General features: G+C 43.6%; 1 protein-coding gene across 5 annotated transcripts in view; it reads right to left on the reverse strand.

Moving 5' to 3' along the window:
* Window positions 1-20217, reverse strand: part of LAMA3 (laminin subunit alpha 3) — a 254797-nt gene that overhangs the window by 70088 nt on the left and 164492 nt on the right. Inside the window, exons 33-39 of one of the 5 annotated variants that reach the window (XM_032421296.1) lie at window positions 19192-19336; window positions 18382-18522; window positions 16917-17078; window positions 14343-14441; window positions 12088-12171; window positions 6314-6544; window positions 2288-2401 (exon numbers count right to left, since the gene is read on the reverse strand). In XM_032421296.1, coding sequence (XP_032277187.1) covers window positions 2288-2401; window positions 6314-6544; window positions 12088-12171; window positions 14343-14441; window positions 16917-17078; window positions 18382-18522; window positions 19192-19336 — 976 coding nt within the window. Of the gene's footprint in view, window positions 1-2287; window positions 2402-4939; window positions 5922-6313; window positions 6545-12087; window positions 12172-14342; window positions 14442-16916; window positions 17079-18381; window positions 18523-19191; window positions 19337-20217 lie in introns of those variants that run through there. The other 4 variants (XM_032421298.1, XM_032421300.1, XM_032421299.1 and 1 more) reach the window with 4 other exon arrangements.

A 20217-nucleotide genomic window follows, 5' to 3' on the forward strand; every position in this document is an offset into this window, starting at 1 on the left:
TGTACACAGGAGCTCAGTCTGGCAGGAGCCTAGCAGTGTATGTAGGCAATGTGAAGCAACCGGTATTCTGGAGGGTGAAGGGCAAAGCGGGGCGGGATGCAGCTGGATGCAGCTGGATGCAGCACGCACCGGGGAGTGTGGACATCTGGCCGTGAGCCTCAGGAGAGCACTGTGTCAGCTGTGAGCCTCAGATAAGTCATGCTGGGGGCTCAAGAGGCAGGGAGTAAAAAATGAAGGAAAACCAAAGGCAGAGGAAGGGACATGGGAATAGAGAAGTAGATGAGGGGTGACGGAGACAGTGGAAGGTGAAGGGAATAGGGGAGAGGTGGAGATATGGGGAGAAAGCTGGCAAGGAGAAGAGGGAGAGGCAGGGCCTCGGCAAAGAGAAGGGGCCTGTCCCTGCAGGTCCTTCGGGCCGATGGCGCCCACGCAGCACATGACCTGCTGTTCCTGGACGCACACGGCTTTGCTGGCAAGGACCCGGGCTTTACAACTTCAAAGTTTGTTCTTGAAACAACATAGAGATTTGTGCATGTGTGAAGGTCCCAGATTTCAGAAATTGACTTGGGACGTTGAGCGGCGAAGGCCAGTCTGCAGAGGAACCAGCCCATTCGATGGTGACAAGTACTTGGTCTCGTCATTCCTGTTCTTTGAGAATGAGGGCTGCATTCTTGGCTCCCATGCAGTGGCCCCCCCCCCCCCCCCCGAGAGAGCAATGACAGCACTCAGGGCCTGCCACTGAGCAGCTAAGTGAGTGCAGGCAGGCGTTCCGTGCCTGTGTGTGTGTGTGTGTGTGTGCGCGCGCGCATGCACAGACACATTCCCCACCGGAGAGCAGGCCTCGTGAGAGTGGGGATTATGTCGAATGGTCTTAACCACAGCATTTAGCTCAGTACCTCCCACAATAGCAAATGCTCAGTAAGGGTTTCCTGAATGAATTCTTTCTAGAGGCCATATGGCCATTAGGGACAAGTGAAGACAGAGCTACAAAGAAAGGAAATGGGAAAGAAAATCTTCCTGTTTGATTAAAACGGATGAATTATGACTCACCAGTGATCCTTTCACTGGGTGAATGGACTACAGAGAATGCCTACGTTGTTCTTTGGCAGCTTTTGTAAAATGGACTCGACATCTAGCAATGGGTCGGTGACAAGATAAATATTTATTTTAAAAGAAAGCATCTACCTGTGGTACATACAACATACAGTACAAAGCATAAACTTATATAAGAATACTTCTGAGCTGAAAAATCGTCTTTCCCAATGTCTTTTATTCCTTTTGAATTTACAAGGTTAAAGTCCTACAGAATATTCTACCAGGCTCTGTACAACAATGTCCTGTCCTGGCCTGTCCCATCTTGCAGAGGAAACAGTTCCCTGGGACATGCTGAACTTGGCTTAATACAGTCTAGGAACTCAAAGAGTTGAAACACACTCTCTATGCATTACACAATGCAAAGGAAATCTGTGCAAGAATGTATTTCCAAATAGCACCGCATAAGTAGGGGCTTGTGTTTCTGGGGGGTACTGATGCTCTCTCCTTTTCTCTGTCACTGTCCATTCTCCTTCAAGGTAGGGAGGCCCTGGTTCCCAGGGATGAAAGAGAGGAAGGCAGAATAAAAAATGTCCAAAAAGGATACAAAAGAAAAATTTCCTGAAAATCTAATTTTCTATGGGAAATATTTTTTTTTTAAATATTGTTAAAGAAGATTGTTTTCCAGGGGATAAGCCATAGACAGCAAGGACTCACTTCAGCCGTCTTCCTATATAAGCCCACTTTTTCTCAGCAGCCATGGAAGATTGGTGTTTGAGTGATTGAGAACGCCCCTTGAGTCTTTCTTAGCATCTTCTCCCCCATTACTTGCTTGAGTCTATGGCTCATCTAACAGCTACAACGCTCCCCTCCTGCAACTTCCTGCCACTCCAACAAAATGGGGGCCCAAAGTGGTGGTTCTGATTTGCTATCTTCCGGCAAGAATTAAGTCCCAGGATGCACCCATTAGCAATATTCAATGAAGCAGAGATTTAGAAGCTAATGTGTAATTTCACTGTTCACAGACAGAACTTCTCCGATGGCACATGTTAAAATGGAGGAAAAAGAAGAATGTACAATATTTCGGCCTGATCACACTGGAGCCTCCTACGTTTACATAGCAACCTCTATTTAGGGTTTGGTTGGAAATGTGACATTTGATGTCTCAGGGCCCAGGAGAGAGGGGGTGGGCGGAGGGAGGGGACAGAGAGACACAGATTGCCTGCTAGTAGCACTAGAGTATCAGTTTACTCACGATACATATTCCCGAGCCATCCTGACATCGACTGGAATGTCCGTTGCAATTGCAGGGAACACATCGTCCGGTATACGGGCCTTTGTTATCGCGATAGTACCCAGGGCTACAACCCTATTTTTCAAACAAAGCATTTAGTCAATATAAAGAAAGAATTATTATCCAAAGCATGTGACAATTCTGTCAAGCATTCGCTTGTTCAATCTTTTCTCCTTTAGTTGGTGTGTGGATTTCTACTTTCAAACACTAGCCAGTCCACTGGCTCTTTTTGTCAGGTTCTACCTTGTTTCCACACCACGGCAGGAATGTGTGCTTGTGCCAGAGTGGTAGATGGGGGGGGGGGGACATCAGAGAAAGGGGAGGAGTGGAAATGGCTTCCTCTCCTTCAACTGATTTAGGGCGAGTGGAGGGGTAAAGAGGGTCAGGATATCAGTCTTTAGCAGGGAGGGTCTCTAAGCAAATCCCTTCAAGTTCTCTTTGGGTAGGCATTTCATCTCCAAGGGTGGGTTTGGACTGGAGGCGGAGGCGGTATGGGAAGAAGGGGGACTAAAGAGTCTTCACTGGGATCGACACAATAATGGCAGAAGCAGAGGAATCATGTCACTGCCACTCACTGTTCTATGGACAACAGGGAACCCCGGGGAGAGGAACACGCTTGCGTTCTCTACAGAACCCTGCAGGGATGTTCGGTTCTGATGGGACACACAGAGATGCAGCTGGAGGGAATCTCACTGGGCGTGGTCTTCTTCTCTAGTGCAATACTGCTTTGATTATTTCTATCTCTAGCACATTGTCTCTTTCCAGTATGAGTAATTATTTTTCATATGGATGAAAGGAATTACAGTTTTCTTTTGATGAACTGATATTAAAAAAAAAGATTCTAGTTAAGAATGCTCCCAAAAGAAAAGAAACAATTCTTCCAACACCAGCCATTAAAAATTACTTAGATATTTTTCTGTCTTTAAAGAGAATCACAGACATTTTGCTTATTTTGGCAGAGTGCATCAGTGCACTGATCAACACCAAATGCTGCCCCCAGTTTCTTTAATTGACCTCCTCCCATGCCCTATCTAAGACATCCAGAAAAAAATAATATTTCAAGATAGAAAATCATCTTTTATTTAATCCTCTTTAAACAGTACTATGTCTGTAAGACTCTGAAGCTAAAATCAAGGGAAATTTTTAAATGAACAGTCCATTGTAATTTATTCAAAGGCTCTACCTGGTCACGTGGGAAAGAAGAAGCAGCCAACCTGATAGGGCTGGCGAGAGAAGCCTCATGTACTCCCCAGAGTAGAATATCCCAGTTTCTGATTGGAGCTTCTCCCCAAATTACCAATTACTACATATTGTACACAATAACAAGATTATAATTTCCAATATATTTTTCCCTTCAGCTATTAGAAACCATGTTTGGGCAAAAGAAGCTATTGCAGAAAATGAGATTGCTTTACGTGGTATATGAATAGGCTTGTCTACAGGAGAATCGAAGTATGAAAGGAATGTTCTTTAATTGAAAACATGACTGAGAGATACGTTCAAACAAAATTCAGCCACTGGTGGTGTGATCGTATCTACAAGCAAATATTCTCTACTACTAAGAGGTACTACTGAGTACCTCTTAATTACTACCATATATCATGTTACATGCTTATGAAACAACCATATTTGGTAAAGGACAAATTACCCAAATAAATATATGTGGTTCATTTATGACAACATGCCTCAGTAAAAAGCCTTAATTAAACATGCTTTGGAGGGAAGATAGTCCATCCTGATTAAAATTAAACCACCCACCCTAATTTGCTTTTGATTAGAAACAGAAAAAGTCCCCTGCAAGAATTATGTACCTATCACGTGACTCTTCGGTAGAACATTTGTCAGTTACTGAAATATAATCATTCTCTCACCTCTGTAAAGCGCACGGATTGTACGGAAGACTTACCCTACACGAAAATGAATGTATCCTAGTATACAATTTCAGTAAAGCGGTTTAGCAACTAACCATTTTTTTAAGTGACAATTTTTCAGGATAACTTTTCCAATAAACTTTTGTAGTACAAATGAGAAAATCATGTCCCTGTCAGGTTTTCAGGGCTATTTCAGTAGCCATAGGATCTATTTCTCTGAGTATACATGTAAATATCCAGAAAGTTGAGAGACAGAGAGAGAGAGAGAGAGAGAGAGATCGAGTGCACAGAATTTATGAGTGTTTAATGCCTGGCAAATTGAAGCATGTCTTGTTAGGTGTTCTACAAACTTGATCTCATCACTTTTCTTAAACACGGATTTCACTGATTCTCGTGGTTTACTTTATAGGTAAATTTTCTTCTAAGCAGAATTTGGAGATCTGCTGGGGCTTGGATTACTCTCCAAAGGGCACAAAGTTTCATAGTGTACTAACATCCCACAAACATTCAAACTCTGGCCTGTCTGGGCATTTCTAGGTGGGCTGATGTTTATAGGGTTTGTGGTTAACAGCTCAGGAGAGCAATCTGTCAGACTCCGTAATAAACCCTGCCAGTCAACCGGACAGGGAGGCTCTGGGCCCCTCCCCCAGCCCACCCATAACTCATTCATCCCCTTAACATCAAATGTCACAAAGCTCGGAACCCTTCCCCATCCCAAACCAGAATGTAAAAGGGATGTTACCTGGCTGGGTTTAAAGTCCACATAAGTTGCTTGCAGATGGCTTTGACCTGGAGGCTGAAGAAACGCTAACTTCTGCTGCTGTGAATTATATCCCAGACACTGCCCCAGGGCTGCCCCCAAGATCCACAGCCATCCGGCGCTCCTGGCTGACCACCTCACTGCTGGGGGCATCCTGGTCCCTGGGCGTCCTGCTGGCTGCGCGCAGACCTCTGCCTCTTCCTCTTATACCTGCCCTTCCTGCTCGGGGCCCAGGCCCGCCTGACTCAGGTGAGGCAGGCTGTCTGCGGCAGGAGGCCCCACCTGTAAACTTCACCCATGAGTCAGCCTGTGAGAGAGCACACATAACAGTCCCACAGGGAAGCATGCCGCTCTGTAATTCCTGCGAGGTAGGGCAGGCATCACCTTCTACCCACCTTACCCTGCAGACGGCACTAGCCGATTAGAGCCGCTGTAAATCACAGGCTGAGTCATGCGCAAAGAACACGCCCTGGGCAGGAGGCTGGTAATGGAGAGCTTCCACTCCTTCCCTGGGGCTAGGATTTTATTTAGGCGGGCTAGAAAAGAGATAGGAGGAAGAGGGAAAGAAGAAGGAAGGCACCTGTGGACTAAAGGTTACAAGACCGAAGTCTCCAGAAAACCAGGACAGGTCATCTATTTGCAGGTTAAAAAAGGAACTTGCGCGCAGATCCCCTGGGGGCTTCCTGCAATGGGGGGGTGAGGACAGAAAGGGAAGGATGTTGCTGAATGTACACACACCAGGTGTAGGGAATACGCTGAGCGACAATGTTTGCTATTTCCTAATAACCGCACTAAACATCGTGCTTTCTTTCCCTCCCATTAGGAAGAGAACATACTTACAGCTTGAGATATGAAACAGTTTCATTTTATGGCACATTTTAATCATCTGAGGCCAAGTCAGGCTGGCTGAGCCTCACATGAAGGTCTGCTGGGAGCTAGGAAATTGGGCCGCAACTTCCCCTGGAAGGATCAGGACATTCTCTGGGCTCTGAGTCTATCAGCAGCAGGTGTTGGAGGGATCCTCCATTCGAGAACAGCCTGAGAATCCCAGGTCACCTAATGGGAAGGCAGTGGCTCAAATCCTGGGATGCCCACTGGCGGGCTCCTTCCTACTTCCTGGAAAGTCCCGATTTTAACAACCCCCAGGACCCATCATCGAGTGCCGGTGGCTTTCCTGCGGAATTTGAATGTTTGTGATTTCTTTCTCCTATGTAAGACCTGGAGGTGGTCCAGGGACGATAGAAGGTAGAGCCCAGCAGACACCCGTCCGATGGGTGGAGTGCCGCAGACCATCCAGCAGTGCCGGGCACCACACGAGCCCCGGGGCGAATTTTACGGGCGAGGAGAACTTCCTACCTGGCATGAGTCACCAGTGTAGTCAGGGGGGCAGGCACACATCTCGACGTTATGTGCTCTGCGTCCACTTCCTGTGTCAGAGGCCTCCTCCAGCCCCACCCCGCTCAGAGAGAGCCGCTGGGTCTCAGTGAAGTAGAGGCCTCGGAGGCGCACATCTTCCAGTCTAGACAGTACCATCATCAGCTCTTCCCGGGACACCGGGGCACCGCTGCTGGCCTGTCGGAAGTTTCCCTACGTGTGAAAACAGAGAGGCATGGTTTCCCTTCGGCAAGCTCACTTCCGGGGGTTTCAGAGAGGCAGACACCCGGCACAAGTCAAAGGAAAGACATTTACAATGCATATGGGAGAACAGAATAGAATAGAATAGAATAGAATAGAATAGAATAGAATAGAATAGAATAAGAAGATAGTGGATTTGTATTCAGAAGTCAGGTGTCCTAGGTTATTCCCAAGAAGAGAGTGCCACATGAAAGGGGAAAAATGAAGTCAGGAAATAAGGAACAGTAAAATGAAATGAGATTTCCCAGTGTTATACTTATTTTAAAATGTACTTTTGTGAGGGGTGCCTGGGTGGCTCAGTCATTAAGTGTCTGCCTTTGGCTCAGGTCATGATCCCGGGGTCCTGGGATCGAGCCCCACATCGGGTTCCTTGCTCGGCGGGAGCTTGCTTCTCCCTCTCCCACTCCCCCTACTTGTGTTCCCTCTCTAGCTGTCTCTCTCTCTCTGTGTCAAATAAATAAAATCTTTAAAAAAAAAAAAAATAAGTAAAATGTACCTTTGTGGGTGCAAGCACACACTGAGTGAGAATGATATGGGAGAGAGGCACATGGAAACCCATTGGGTCATGCTGTTAGATCATTCATTAAATGTAAATAATTGGGACAGAAAGCTCAATCTTTTCTTGCATACGCACATTTATATTATTTTATTTTACTTTTACAATGGTAAAAAAACACATAATGTAAAATTTACTATCTCAACCATTTTTAAGTGTACAGTATAATAGTGTTAATTTTATTCACATTGTTGTGCAACAGATCTCTAGAACTTTATCACCTGGCAAAACAGAAACTCTGTACCTATTAAGCATTAACTCCCATTTCCTCCCTCTTCCCCCATTCCTGGCAACCACCATTCTACTTTCTGATTTTAAGAATTTGACTACTTTAAATACCTCATATAAGTGGAATCATGCAGTATTTGTCTTTTTGTGACTGGCTTATTTCGCTTAGCATAATGTCATCACATTATTCTCTACCATCTACCTACCTAGAACTGTCATATTCTAGGAAGTGACAGGATTATAGAATATTCCAATATATGTATATATCATATTTGTTTTATTCATTCATCTGTCAATAGACATTTCAGTTGTTTCCACCTCTGATCTACTGTGAACAGTGCTGCAATGAATATGGGTATGCAAATAGCTCTTCAAAACCCTGTTTTCAATTCTTTTGGATATATACCCAGAAGCGGGATTGCTGGACCATATGGTCATTCTATCTTTAAATTTTTGAGGAGCCTCAATACTGTTTTCCACAGTGGTTACACTGTCTTATAGTCTCACCAACAGTACACAGATGTTCCAATTTCTGTACATCCTCCCCAACACCTGTTATTCTGTCTTTTTATTTTTATTTTTATTTTTTTAAAGATTTTATTTATTTATTTGACAGAGAGAGACACAGCGAGAGAGGGAACACAAGCAGGGGAAGTGGGAGAGGGAGAAGCAGGCCTCCCTTGGAGCAGGGAGCCCGATGCAGGGCTCGATCCCAGGACCCTGAGATGATGACCTGAGCCGGAGGCAGATGCTTAATGACTGAGCCACCCAGGCGCCTCTGTTTTTTATTTTTTTAATAGTAGCCATTTCAATGACTATAAGGTAGTATCTCATTGTGGTTTTAATTTGCATTTCTCTAATGATTAGTGATGTTGAGATCTTTTCATATATAACTTTATATTCTGCTGCCTCCTTTAAACTTGGTTTCCACATCTCTTAAATGGGCATAGTAATACCTAATCTCTCAGGACTATGATGAATATTAAAGCAAATTAAATAATATAATGTATATAAAGTGTTCAGCTCAGTGCCTAGCACATAGTCAACATTCAGTAAATGGTGACTACTGTTATTTACATATAAATATGATAGTAATATGATTTTAGTTTAAATTTTTAACAGCTTGAGGTATGATTTACATACAGTAATAGTCCCTTACTTTAAGTATACAATTTTTAGTAAATTTATAGAAGTATACAACCATCACCACAATATAGTTTTACATTTTCATCCCCCAGAAAAAAGACCCTTTGTGCCCATTTGTATTTACTACCGAGTCCCACCCAGAGCCCCAGGCAACCACCAATCTATATTCTGCCTTTATAGATTTGCCCATGCTGGGCCATTTATGTAAATATGAACTGGATTTCAATAGTCCACAAAAACTTTGCTTCTATTCACTTCATTTCCTTCCCCTCTCTATTGTGCTATTATTGTCATATACATTACGTCTTTATAAATTGTATGCCGATCCACACAGAACAATAATTATTGCTTTAAGCCATTATCTTTTAAATCAGAAGAAAAAAAAGTTACAAACAAAAGATGTATTTTTACTACCTTTTATATTTACTTATATAGTTACCTTTACTAGTGCTCTTCATTTCTAATATGTATTGAAGCCATTGTCTATAGTGTCCTTTCATTTCAGTCTAAAGATTCCTATTATTATTTCTTAGAAGGAGGGTTGGTTAGCACTGAATTCTCTCGGTTTTGTTTATAATGTAATGTTTTCCTTTCTCCTCCATTTTGGAAGGACATTTTGCTGTTTATGTAATTCTTTGTTGACAGTGTGTTTCTTTCAGCACATTGAATGCCATCCATTGTCTTCCAATTTCCATGGTTTCCAGTGAATTGTCAGATGTCAACCTTATTGAGAACCCTTGGATGTGAAGTGCTTCTCTCCCACTGCTTTTAAGATTCTTTGTCTTTGTCTTTCAGAATCTTTACTATGATGTTTCTGTATGTGGATCTCTTGCATTTATCCTAGTTGGAGATTGTTGAGCTTGGATGTATAGATTAATGATTTTCATCAAATCTGAGAAGTGTTCAGCCATTATTTCTTCAAATATTGTTTCTCTCCCCTTCTCTCCTTCTGCTACTCCAATTATGCATATGTTGTACAGTTGATTGGATCTCACATGTCTTTGAGGGTCTTTGTTTTTCTTCATTCTTTGTACTTTCTGTTCCTCAGACTGGATAATCTCAGTTGACCTTCAAATTTGCTGCTCCTTTCTTTTGCGTGCTCAACTTTGTTGCTGAGCCCTTGTCTTAGCTCTGGCTGCCATAAGAAAATACCATAGACTCAATGGCTTAAACAAGAGAAATATATTTTCTCACAGTTCAGGAGGCTAGAAATCCCAGATCAAGATGCCAGCCAGTTTGGTCCCTGGTGAGAACTCTCTTGCTAGCTTACAGATGCTTGCCTTCTCACTGTGACCTTAGTTGGTGGACAGAGAGAGTTTTCTGGGATCTCCTCTTATAAGGACATTAATTCTATCAGATCACATCTCTACCCTCATGATCTTATTTAACCTTAATTACTTCTTTGTTCCAAATACACTCAAACTAGAGATCAGGGCTTCAACACATAAATTTGGAGAGGACACAATTCAGTCCATAGCAGCCCTTCTAGTGAATTCTTCATTTTGGTTATTGTAATTTTCAACCCCAGAACTTCTATTTGGTTCTTTTTAATAATTTCTATTTCATTATTGGTATTTTCTATTTGGTGAGATATTATTCTCATATTTTCTTAAGTTCTTTAGACATGGTGTTCTTTAGTTCTTTGATGTATGTTGATTTAAAGTCTTTGTGTAGTAAGTCCAATGTCTGGGCTTCCTCAGGGACGGTTTACATTTATTGCCTTTCTCCCCTGTGTATGGACCAGGCTTTCCTGTTTCTTTTTCAAGTCTCAAAAAAAATTTTATTGTTTGTTTATTTATTTATTTATGACAACTGGACATTTAACATAATGTAATGTGGCAATTCAGGGAATCATATTTCTTCCCCTCCCCAGAATTTGTTGCTGTTACTGTTTACTGTTGTTGTTTGTGTCTTTGCTTAGTGACTTTTCTGAACTAATTCTGTAAAAGCTGTATTCTTTGTCATGTATGGCCACTAAAGTCTCTGCTTGGTTAGCTTAGTGGTCAGCTAGTGATTGGACAGAGATTTCTTTAAATGCCTAAAACCAAAGTCTCCTAGTCATTGCAAAAGTGTTCTGTGGGTATGTTGAGGGACCCCTCAACACTCAGCCAGGCAGCTAACAACTCTACTTTAGCCTTCACTTCCTGCTTGCTCAGAGCCTCAAGGTGAGTCAGAGGTGAAGGCTTAGGGTCTTGTCAGGTGAGTCAGAGGTGTGTGGCCTTCTACCTTTCCATGATTGTGTTGGAGCTTTTCAAAGCCCCTATGTATACCTCATTCCCAGATTTTTATTTTAAGCTTTGTGATTAGCCTATTATTAGCCCCAACTGTTATCCATCACCTCAGCCAGCTATGAAGTTAAGCAACTACCTCTAAAAGTTTTCAGTGACACCCCTAGGGAAAAGGCTTTTAATTTTGGGAAAGCTCCAAGTTAGGTCAAACAAAGACAGTCTTGGAAGTAGCGTCTTCCAGAAAACCTCCAGACAGGTCAAATCATGACGATTCTCTGGGAGTGAGGCTTTGCATAAGTTCCAATACCATTCTGTCTCCCTTGGTGGCCACTGGGCTACTGGCTTTCACCTTGCTGGTGGGCTATTGCTTTTCAAGGCTACTGTGGAGGTATGGGTGGGGGATGGGAACAGAGCAAGCTGACTGCCACAGGGCCTGAGGTTCTTACCAAGATTCAGCCAGTTTTCTTGATTAAACACTCTTCAGATTGCTGCAAGCCTATGGTCAATTTCCAGAGTTCTAAATAGTCGATTCTGACCATTTTTGCCAGTTTTCTCATTGCTTTAACGAAAGAGAATTTCTGGGGGTTCCTACACTACCATTTTTGCTGGCATGGCCACTCTCATATAAACAGAATCACACACTATGTGGTCTGTGTCTTGCTTCTTTCACTTAGTATATTGCTTTTGGGGTTCATCCATGTTGTCCTAGGTATCAATACTTTGTTTCATTTATTGCCAAATAGTATTCCATTGTATGGATGGACCGGTGCAGAAATGTTAAAATAGGTCTACAAGTTCAAAGTACTTGAAAAGTATCACCTTGAGGTATTGGACATATTTAATAATACAAACGGAACACTATTTTAAAGAAGTTGTCATAACCAAGTAAATGTAATATAATGTTTTATGATTTGATAAGCTTTCCTTTATTTATCTATGTTAATCCTACTTCTTTTGGTGTTAGACGTTTTTGTGGCTTTTCTATCCGTTCGTCCCAAGCATTTGTTGCCCACTGAGGAAGGCATGAGGATGAGAGGGAGCTACATAATAGCATTTACAAGCTCACAGGGTTTATAAGACAAGGCTAATTACCTCTAAGACAGGGGAGACTATGTTAAGTGCCATACAGATAATATAAACAAAGCCCTGTGAGGATGAAACTCTGTATATTTTATGTAACTTATATTTTAAATTTATATATACGAATTGTATGTATATAAATATAATTAACATTTTAAATTCATAAAATAAATAAAAAATCATAATTGCTTGAAAGAACTAAGGCGTAGAACAAAAGAGGATCAACAAGAACGATTTTATGTACGTTTTTCCTTTACCTCCACCACCTGCACACGCACATGAAACAGCCGGTCTGGTCGCGGGTTACTTGGTTCCTCGTAGATGACGGACATGTGCTGACCCTGTGTAAAGAAAAACATCAATGCCATGGTTGAGATATTCTGAGGTTTATAACTGATAAGAACAAATTTCTATGGATCTGCATTATTTGGAATGCCTGATTCTAATAAATAGTGAAATGAACAGACTGGCAAAAGGATTAGTGAATGGAAACAGAAAAATGATATCTAATATAGTACATGTTCACAGATAGGAAACCAGGAAAATCCCCTTGACTGAAAGTGGCCAAAAAGATGGATGATGATGATGATGATGATGATTTACAAAAACCATCCTTGGCAGTCAGTGTATTAGGTGCATTCCATTACAGCTGACAGAACCAGACTTTGGTAGCAAGAAACTGCTTTGGTGGCTGAGTTCGTGAGGAGGGTGGGGTGGGAGGAAGGGCTGTGTAGACAGGGAGCCACAGAGCGGCCACATGCAAGAGGGAGAGCCCTGCAGCTCACTCCCTGTGGGATCCAGCCTTGCTCACTCTCAGCCTCTGAACTCCCCCTCTCTATAGCAGGAGTTCTTTAGGGACTTGTAACAGGGCATAATGGGAAGGTCAGCCCACACCATCAGCACCTCCACCCCAAACCCATGCAAAAAAACCTCGGCTTTTCTGTTGTAGCCCCAAACCCAAAAGGGTTCCATACACTAGCACTGGTGTTTCAGAAAGAAGACCATTATCTGCCATCACAAATCACTGAAAACCTTCATTTAAGAAACATGCCCCATAGGCTTTTAATTACAGTGGTTTGGAACAAAGCAGCAGAGTGAATGTTTCATGAGCCTAAATTATTTTCCATGTTCGGAGGTAAAATTAAGGAGAAATTCTGGTCATCGCTTTTCCATGAATTCCAACCGTTTGTGTAATAAACTCTTTGGCAATAAATATACTGGTACACTAACGGCCGGAGCTTGAGATATTCTGAAAAAAATAGGAAACTGAAATACAGCCCTGCCAGGATGGTATTTTTACGGTGGAGCTATTTTTCCTCTAAAATCTCTGGTGCTTCATTTTCAAGATGTTTTACAAAGGTTCCTTGTAGTTTTTAAAACAACAGTTCAACAAATTTGGGTGCCAGTAACAACGAAACACAACACAGCAGTGCCTAATCACAAAAATCTACCAGAATGCAAGGCTCTCAGCTAGTCCCTACCCTACGGTGAAGGACACACAAACAGGAAACTTCAGGAAGCTGTAATTGCACTGCATTAACCAAGCACTTAAGCCAGAGACAGAATCAAGTTCAGGCTTGGGCACCTCAACCTGTGTTCAAGACACTGGGCCCTGGACTGTTGGAGATTCAAAGCAGAATGTGACATGGACACGGAATGTGACACGGAATTTTCTAGATTGCTGTTCTAGATTATGTGGCTGGTACATAGTGTATAGATGTCACTTCTCTTCTCAAAAAACCAAAGTGGCTCCCTGCTGTCTACATGAACTCAAATTCCTTAGCATAGCATTAGACATCCTCTTTTCTACCCTTCCAGGCTTGTTTTCTATGACTCGGGAATCACTGATAACACAGCCAAGTTGGACAGGTCACCCCTTGGGCACTGCCCCTCTGCCGTGGTTTATCTTCTTCTTTGCCCCTGGGAGGGCGCTTCTCCTGTCATGCCCATGCTGAAAGGTCTGGCTCAAAATTAACCCTTTCCACGAAGCCTTCTGAGGGTTTCTCAACTACATAAGCCCGCACTTGGACCCCAGCTCCAACAGAGCCTTGGTTGAACTGCACCTCAAATACATATTGTTCAGTGGATTGTAGCTACATGCATATTTCTTCCATCACCTCTCTTAGCTCACACTTTAGCGAAGGACAGGAATCACCTGTCCTTTATGAGCCCAGCAATGTGGTCTTGCCAGCAGGAGGTCTCAAAAACACTGGTGAGACTAAATTGAAAGAGACATTACATGAAGCAATAACTTAGGAGAAGCAAGCATGAGATATAGGTATGCTCTTTGGGAAGGGGAGACAAGAGAAACAATGGAGGCTGGATGGGCAGGGGAAACAGAATCTTGAGGAGGGGTTTACCTGCTCTCAACTTCCCTTTCAATTTCTACAAAGTATTGGACATGACTTAATCCAATCTTTTTATAGGCCTTTTATTAAGATGTCCTAAAGCTGACTCAGCAACCAACTACCACTGCCACTTCCGGCCACTTGGGCTGTGTTCCAATACCTACAGTGAGCTGCACATCTGGCATCTTTTCCAGAAGAACCATGTCACCAGGCAGGCCAAACGACTTGATTTGGTAGGTGAGGTAGCCACCATATGAAGAAACCTAAAATTGAAATGACAGGATCAAGAGCACAAGCATGAGAAGAGCCTACGGCAACATTAATCCGCATAAAAAGCACACAGGCATGAAAGATCCGGAAAGATACCAACAACCTGTTAGTAGTCATCTTGGGAGCGAAGAATTGAAGATGGTATTTTAACTTTCTACTTTGTACCATTTTATATTATTTAAAATGTTTAGCGTGAACATGATTGTTTTACAAGCAAGAAGATGCTTCTCTTAAAAAGAAAAAAACTAGTCACACAGAAAGAAGTAAGATCCTCCTATTCCCGACGACTACTAAACCAGTGTTCATTTAACCTATAGCTATCCTAAGAAATCTAGGTCATTTGTTTCTTATTTCACTGAGAGAATTGGTTAATATCTATCTGTTACAAAATGAACCTCTAGAAATAATTTTTTTTTAAAAAAAAACTTCCCGAGAGCAGATGGTGAGTCTTTCCTACGTGATCATACGTAAGCCATGTCCAACTGCGCCAGCATGTATGCGACCCTTTCTCAATGCCACCTTCGTAGCACGATCATGGTGGAGGCCTAAGGTTATAGTTTTGTGACGGCTACTTCACCTCCGGTCCTGACACTTCCCACCCTCAAGGTAAAAAAAACCAGTCAAGAAAGGAGTAATTGAGAGATGAAAGTGAGAGGCACTATCACCTCAGAGTGGTAGTGAAGGACAGAAGGCCCTTCATGAAAAACACAAATAACTTGGAGCAGGGGAGAGGGAGTAGCATTTCTGGGCCCCCAATTTACTGAAGTCCCCTAGAAACTGCAACCTGACAAAGTCATAGAGTTATGATCGTAGAGTCTGGAAGTATTCCAGGATAACATCTTAAATCATCCTATGGAGATTAAATATTGCCTTTCTGATGGGCAAAGGTGGTTTTTAAAATATGTCCACAAATTCTTTGATACTCTTGCCTTCAAGAGGTGGAGCTTCATTCTCCTCCTCAAGTACGGACTAGACTTAGTGACTGGCTTCTAATGAATAGAATATGGCTGAAGTGAGGGTATGTTATTTCTGAAATTAGGTCCTAAAAAGACTGTGGTTTCTATTTTGAGTTTCTTTCTTTTTTTTTTTTAAGATTTTATTTATTTATTTGAGAAAGAGAGAGAATGAGAGAGAGAGAGAGAGCATGAGAGGGGGAGGGTCAGAGGCAGAAGCAGGCTTCCCGCCGAGCAGGGAGCCCAATGTGGGACTCGATCCCAGGACTCCAGGATCATGACCTGAGCCAAAGGCAGTTGCTTAACCAACTGAGCCACACAGGCGCCCCTATTTTGAGTTTCTTTCTTTTTCTCTCTCTTTCTATTGGTTATTTTAAGGGAAGCCAGGTGCCCTGTCAGGAGGACCCTCAGGCACCACCTGGGGGCCTCGTCTGATGAGGCCCTGAGACCTCGGCTCAGCAGGCATCGAGGAACAGAGGCCTATAACAACCACATGACTGGGCTTAGAGGTGGACCCTCCAGTTCTGGTGACTCCAGCCCTGGCTGACATCTTGCCCACGACCCTAGGAGAGACCTTGAGCCATCCACTCCCGAATTCCTGATCCACAGAAACTGGGCAAGAGGACTGTTGCTTTAAGCTGCACCGTTTTGGGGTAATTGTTTGCATAGTGATAGATGAGCTGTATGTGGACTCGCCATGTGGAGGTGAATACGGGCATTAAGTGAGGGAGGAGAGGGGTTATACGAGAGGAGCAACATTGCCCACACTCAAAGGTCAAAACCCAAAGTCCTTCAACCAGAAGATAGAATTACAGACCTCAGGCTGACAAGGCCCTAATATTTAGTGATTCTAAGAGAATACGGTGCCTCCTGAGCTGGGCCCTGTGAAATCTACACCTTCTAGAACACTCTACCCTCTGCTACCCAGGTGCATATGTTACCTGATGATGTTTCTACAGGAAGCCCACACGTCTATCCTCCAAAATGAGTGTAGGGGGCCAGGCTATGCCAATTTATGCAGCAAAGGAAGAGTAACTCGTTTATAAGCTCCCCGAGGAGCGTCTTGCTAACTGCATGTGATTCAGCTAATGGCAGCCAAGCTGCCTCCGGATCCTGCGCTTCTTTTAATAAGCTCGTGAGTCACTTTTCAGCTTTTGTTTTCCTGACAAGGAGCCTTTCTTCTCCTTTAAAACAAAGAATTCTTAGCACTGACGTTTAAAAGCACACATGTCCCATTTGCAACAGATATTATTTAAATGGTAAAGTAAAAATGGAGAAAAACATGGTGCCTGATTTCCTTCGCTGGGGAGCTAATGCCTGTCGGGTACATGAGGCTCCTAGGCCCTCAGCCCCTCCCAGGGGAGGGCAGCATCTTTTCTGCATTTGTAGCTCATCTAATTTCTTCAGCTTTAGTAACCTGAACTTCCTGATGCTTCCTTCGGGACAGGAAATGATGCTCACGCCATGACGGAGGAGGCGCGACGAGGGCTCAGGAGAACAACAGGACGTCCTTACCTTGTCTCCCAGGTAGGAGAGAGGTGCGACCCAGGATGCACTGTGGACTGTGGAGGGCAGCTCCTGGAGGTCTGCAACCATGCTGCTGCCGCCCGGGTTGAAGGAGACGAGGATGTCGGCTCTGTCTGCCGTCTCCAGGCGCCAACCCATCATGTCCACAAACTGGAACACAACAGCAAATGATGGAAACATGTGTGTGCCTGCAGCGTCTCTGGTGATGGCTGAATTATGCAGAACAGAAAGAATCTTGGGGCAGCCATCTTGTTCCAGAGGCTTCCTTTATATGCCTCCTCCTGAGCTTGCACAGAACTCTCAGCCAGCACTGCCTCCCAATGACCCATGACAACTAGGAGTTCTCAGACAGTGGTGACCAAACGTATGTGGGATTTATCTTTGTATCCCAGCACACAACCTGGTTTTGACATTTAGTAGGTGTTCAGTAAATGTCCGAGCAATAGATATAAATAAGTGTGGGAATAATAACTAGGACTGTGGGCACATTTTAATGGTAAGCTCCTTAGGGAGCAAATGTGAGGGGGAATACAATGGCCTGCTATCATTACTTTTCTCAAAATAAATCCTCATAACTAAATATTTCCCTGATCATCAAGGAAGCCAAGAGTTAAATAATGAGGGGGGAAATAAAAGGAACTGACAGGACATTGATTAGGAATAATGCTTCCAGGTTCCCCTGGGCGTAGAAGACTTCCGTGGATTTACAAACTAATTTTTTTTCCTTAACTACAAGCCTACATTCCTTTTGGGAATGGAATATATAAAATAATCTTTCCTTGACTATCTGTTGGACATAAGACATTACTCATACAAAGAAAGCAAGCACGAGACTGCTGGTTCATGGAATAATGGAGGCAACAAAAGTTTTAGTTTCGTGGAGTTAATTTAAAAACTCACGTAAATAATTTAAAAATTTAACTTAAATATTCATGTAAAGTAGATGAGACAGAAAGAAAACAAGCAGATAAGAAGAAGCGAGGGGGAAGATCAATCAACTCCATTTAGCTGATGAGTGTTTATTGAGCACCTACTATATTCTGGATCCTGCTGTAGGCACCAGGAATGTATCAGGAGTTTACATGCTAGTGTTGGAGGAAGACACATAATAAACAAACTTTATAACTAAATGTATAGTATGTCAGGGAGGGATAAATGCTAGAGTACATTAAGAAGGGTGAGGTATAGAGTGACGAGGGTGAGCTTCATAGTGAGTGGTGAGGGAAGGCCCCTCTGAGCCGGGGACACTTGAGCCCACCAGACAAACTGAGGCACTGAGCATGAGAACATCTGTGGGAAGAACACTGCAAACAGAGGAATGGTGCAGGTGAAGCTTAACCCTTTAACAAAGTAAGATATAAAATCTCCACAAGCCCTTCATGCTTCATGACAATCCACTTCTTCCCCATTCGGAAGTACTAACTAAAAACAAAACTTCTAATCCCTTGCATACCTTAGCTCTTCTTTTATGTGTACTGTGACAATGATTATTTATCCCAAAACAAAAGCAGCTGGTACAACCCTTGGGATTTGCTGGGTCCAAGTAGAACGATCCTTCTCGACACACATTACATTCTGTACCCTCCACATTCTCCTATTGAAATAAAACATGAAACAAGAGATCATTTCCTCTAAAGTTTCCCTGATTGCAGTTAGCTTAAGTGCCAATACAAGATGTTAGAACATGGATGCTAACAAAACATGAATAGTTACATCATTATTAAGATTTCTGTCACATTAATTGTTTAAACTCTTCTACCACACTCAAGTGAAAAGAGAGAATTTTCTAGATCTCACAAGATGCCCCTTGGAATCTTGAAGGTAGAGAAATAGCAGCATGAGGATTCACAATATGGGGGTCTTGGTTCACCCCACTTACCACCACCTCAGAACATCTGCTGGGACTTAGAAGCTCTCCTACCACCTGACAGAACACCCTGGAGCAGATTATTAACCTGGAGTCTACGAGCTGGGAATAAGCTTCCGGGGAATCTATGAACATCTTAAAATTGTAGACTAAGGTTTGTGTCAGTTTTTCTGGAAAGGGTCCGTACCTGTCTTGTGATTCTCCAAAGGATAAGAGGGGTCTTCCCTTCTAACTATTTCTATCAAATGAGCTAAGAACTATTAAATGCTACGTGCATTTTGGAAATCGATTACAGTTCAGTCCCACTTCCCATATATTTTTATATGTGGACTCAACACGGAGAACTTCCTCACTGACCAGTGGCTGACGTCCCTGGTATTGCATGTTCTGTCTTACCTTGCAGAGGCAAGCTCCAGTCACTGGGTCACAGATTCCTGGCTCGGTCCCATCCCTGTTGCAATGGCAGGGAAGGCAGTCGGGGAAGCGGTGAAACCCGGAAGCACACCGGTCACACTGTCGCCCTGTGACTCTGGGTTTGCACCTATATTCAAAGCAAAGGAGGCAAAAGCTTTCATCATTTTTCCCACATAGTTCTGAGGTCCACCTGCGCTGTAGCAGAGCAGCTCTGACCCTGCTTCCCTGGGGGAGGTGATGCCTGAGCTGAGCCTAGAAGGACAAGTATTGTGGGGGTGGGTGTCCCAGACAGAAGGAACAGAGGGTGGATGAGTGGAAAAAGCTGACCCGTGAACTGAAGAGGGAGGCAGGAGGCAGCTCATGTGGATGGATGGAGATGCTGGCCCTTCTGACACTGTCCAGTGGCAATGGAGCGAGGTAGCTGAGCCCTGGGCACTGAAGGCCCTCTGGCCGGAGTACCGAGCAGCTCTGGCACACAACAGCTACAGTATCTTAATAACTTGCTAAGGCCTCAGATTCTCATCTGTGAAAGGGAAAAATTGCTAGCTGCTGCCTCGCAGGACCCCCGTGGAGTCAGATGAGGCTATGCCTGGCACATGGCAAGCTCTTGGACAAGGAATCGCCATCTTGAAAAGTTTTAAGTAGGAAAGAGTGTGGCTGGAGTCAAGAAGGAGCAGGGAGTGAACTAGGGCAAAGACACTTGGGATGGAGAGGAAGGATGGGTTCTAAGCTATTTTGGGGTGAGGTTGCTGGGGCTTATAATGTTCTGGACGAGGGAACAGAAGAGGGGAAGGCAAGAAAGACCCTTGGTCATCCAGCCTGAGCCCCAGAGTGGATGCTGGAGTGGGCAGGGCTGTGCCTGGGCTCCAAGGAAGGCTCTGTGGGGAGCGAGGAGCCATCCACATGTCTGTGCACTTGAACCACAAGAGTAGAGGGGAAAGCACAGAAGCTGACAGAGGGAGAAGAGCAGCGGGCTGCTAGCAGAACAGAGAAGCTCACCACCCTGTG

This window comes from Phoca vitulina, unplaced genomic scaffold, assembly GCF_004348235.1.
Source record: "Phoca vitulina isolate PV1807 unplaced genomic scaffold, GSC_HSeal_1.0 scaffold24, whole genome shotgun sequence".
In the NCBI taxonomy this organism is placed as follows: domain Eukaryota; kingdom Metazoa; phylum Chordata; class Mammalia; order Carnivora; family Phocidae; genus Phoca; species Phoca vitulina.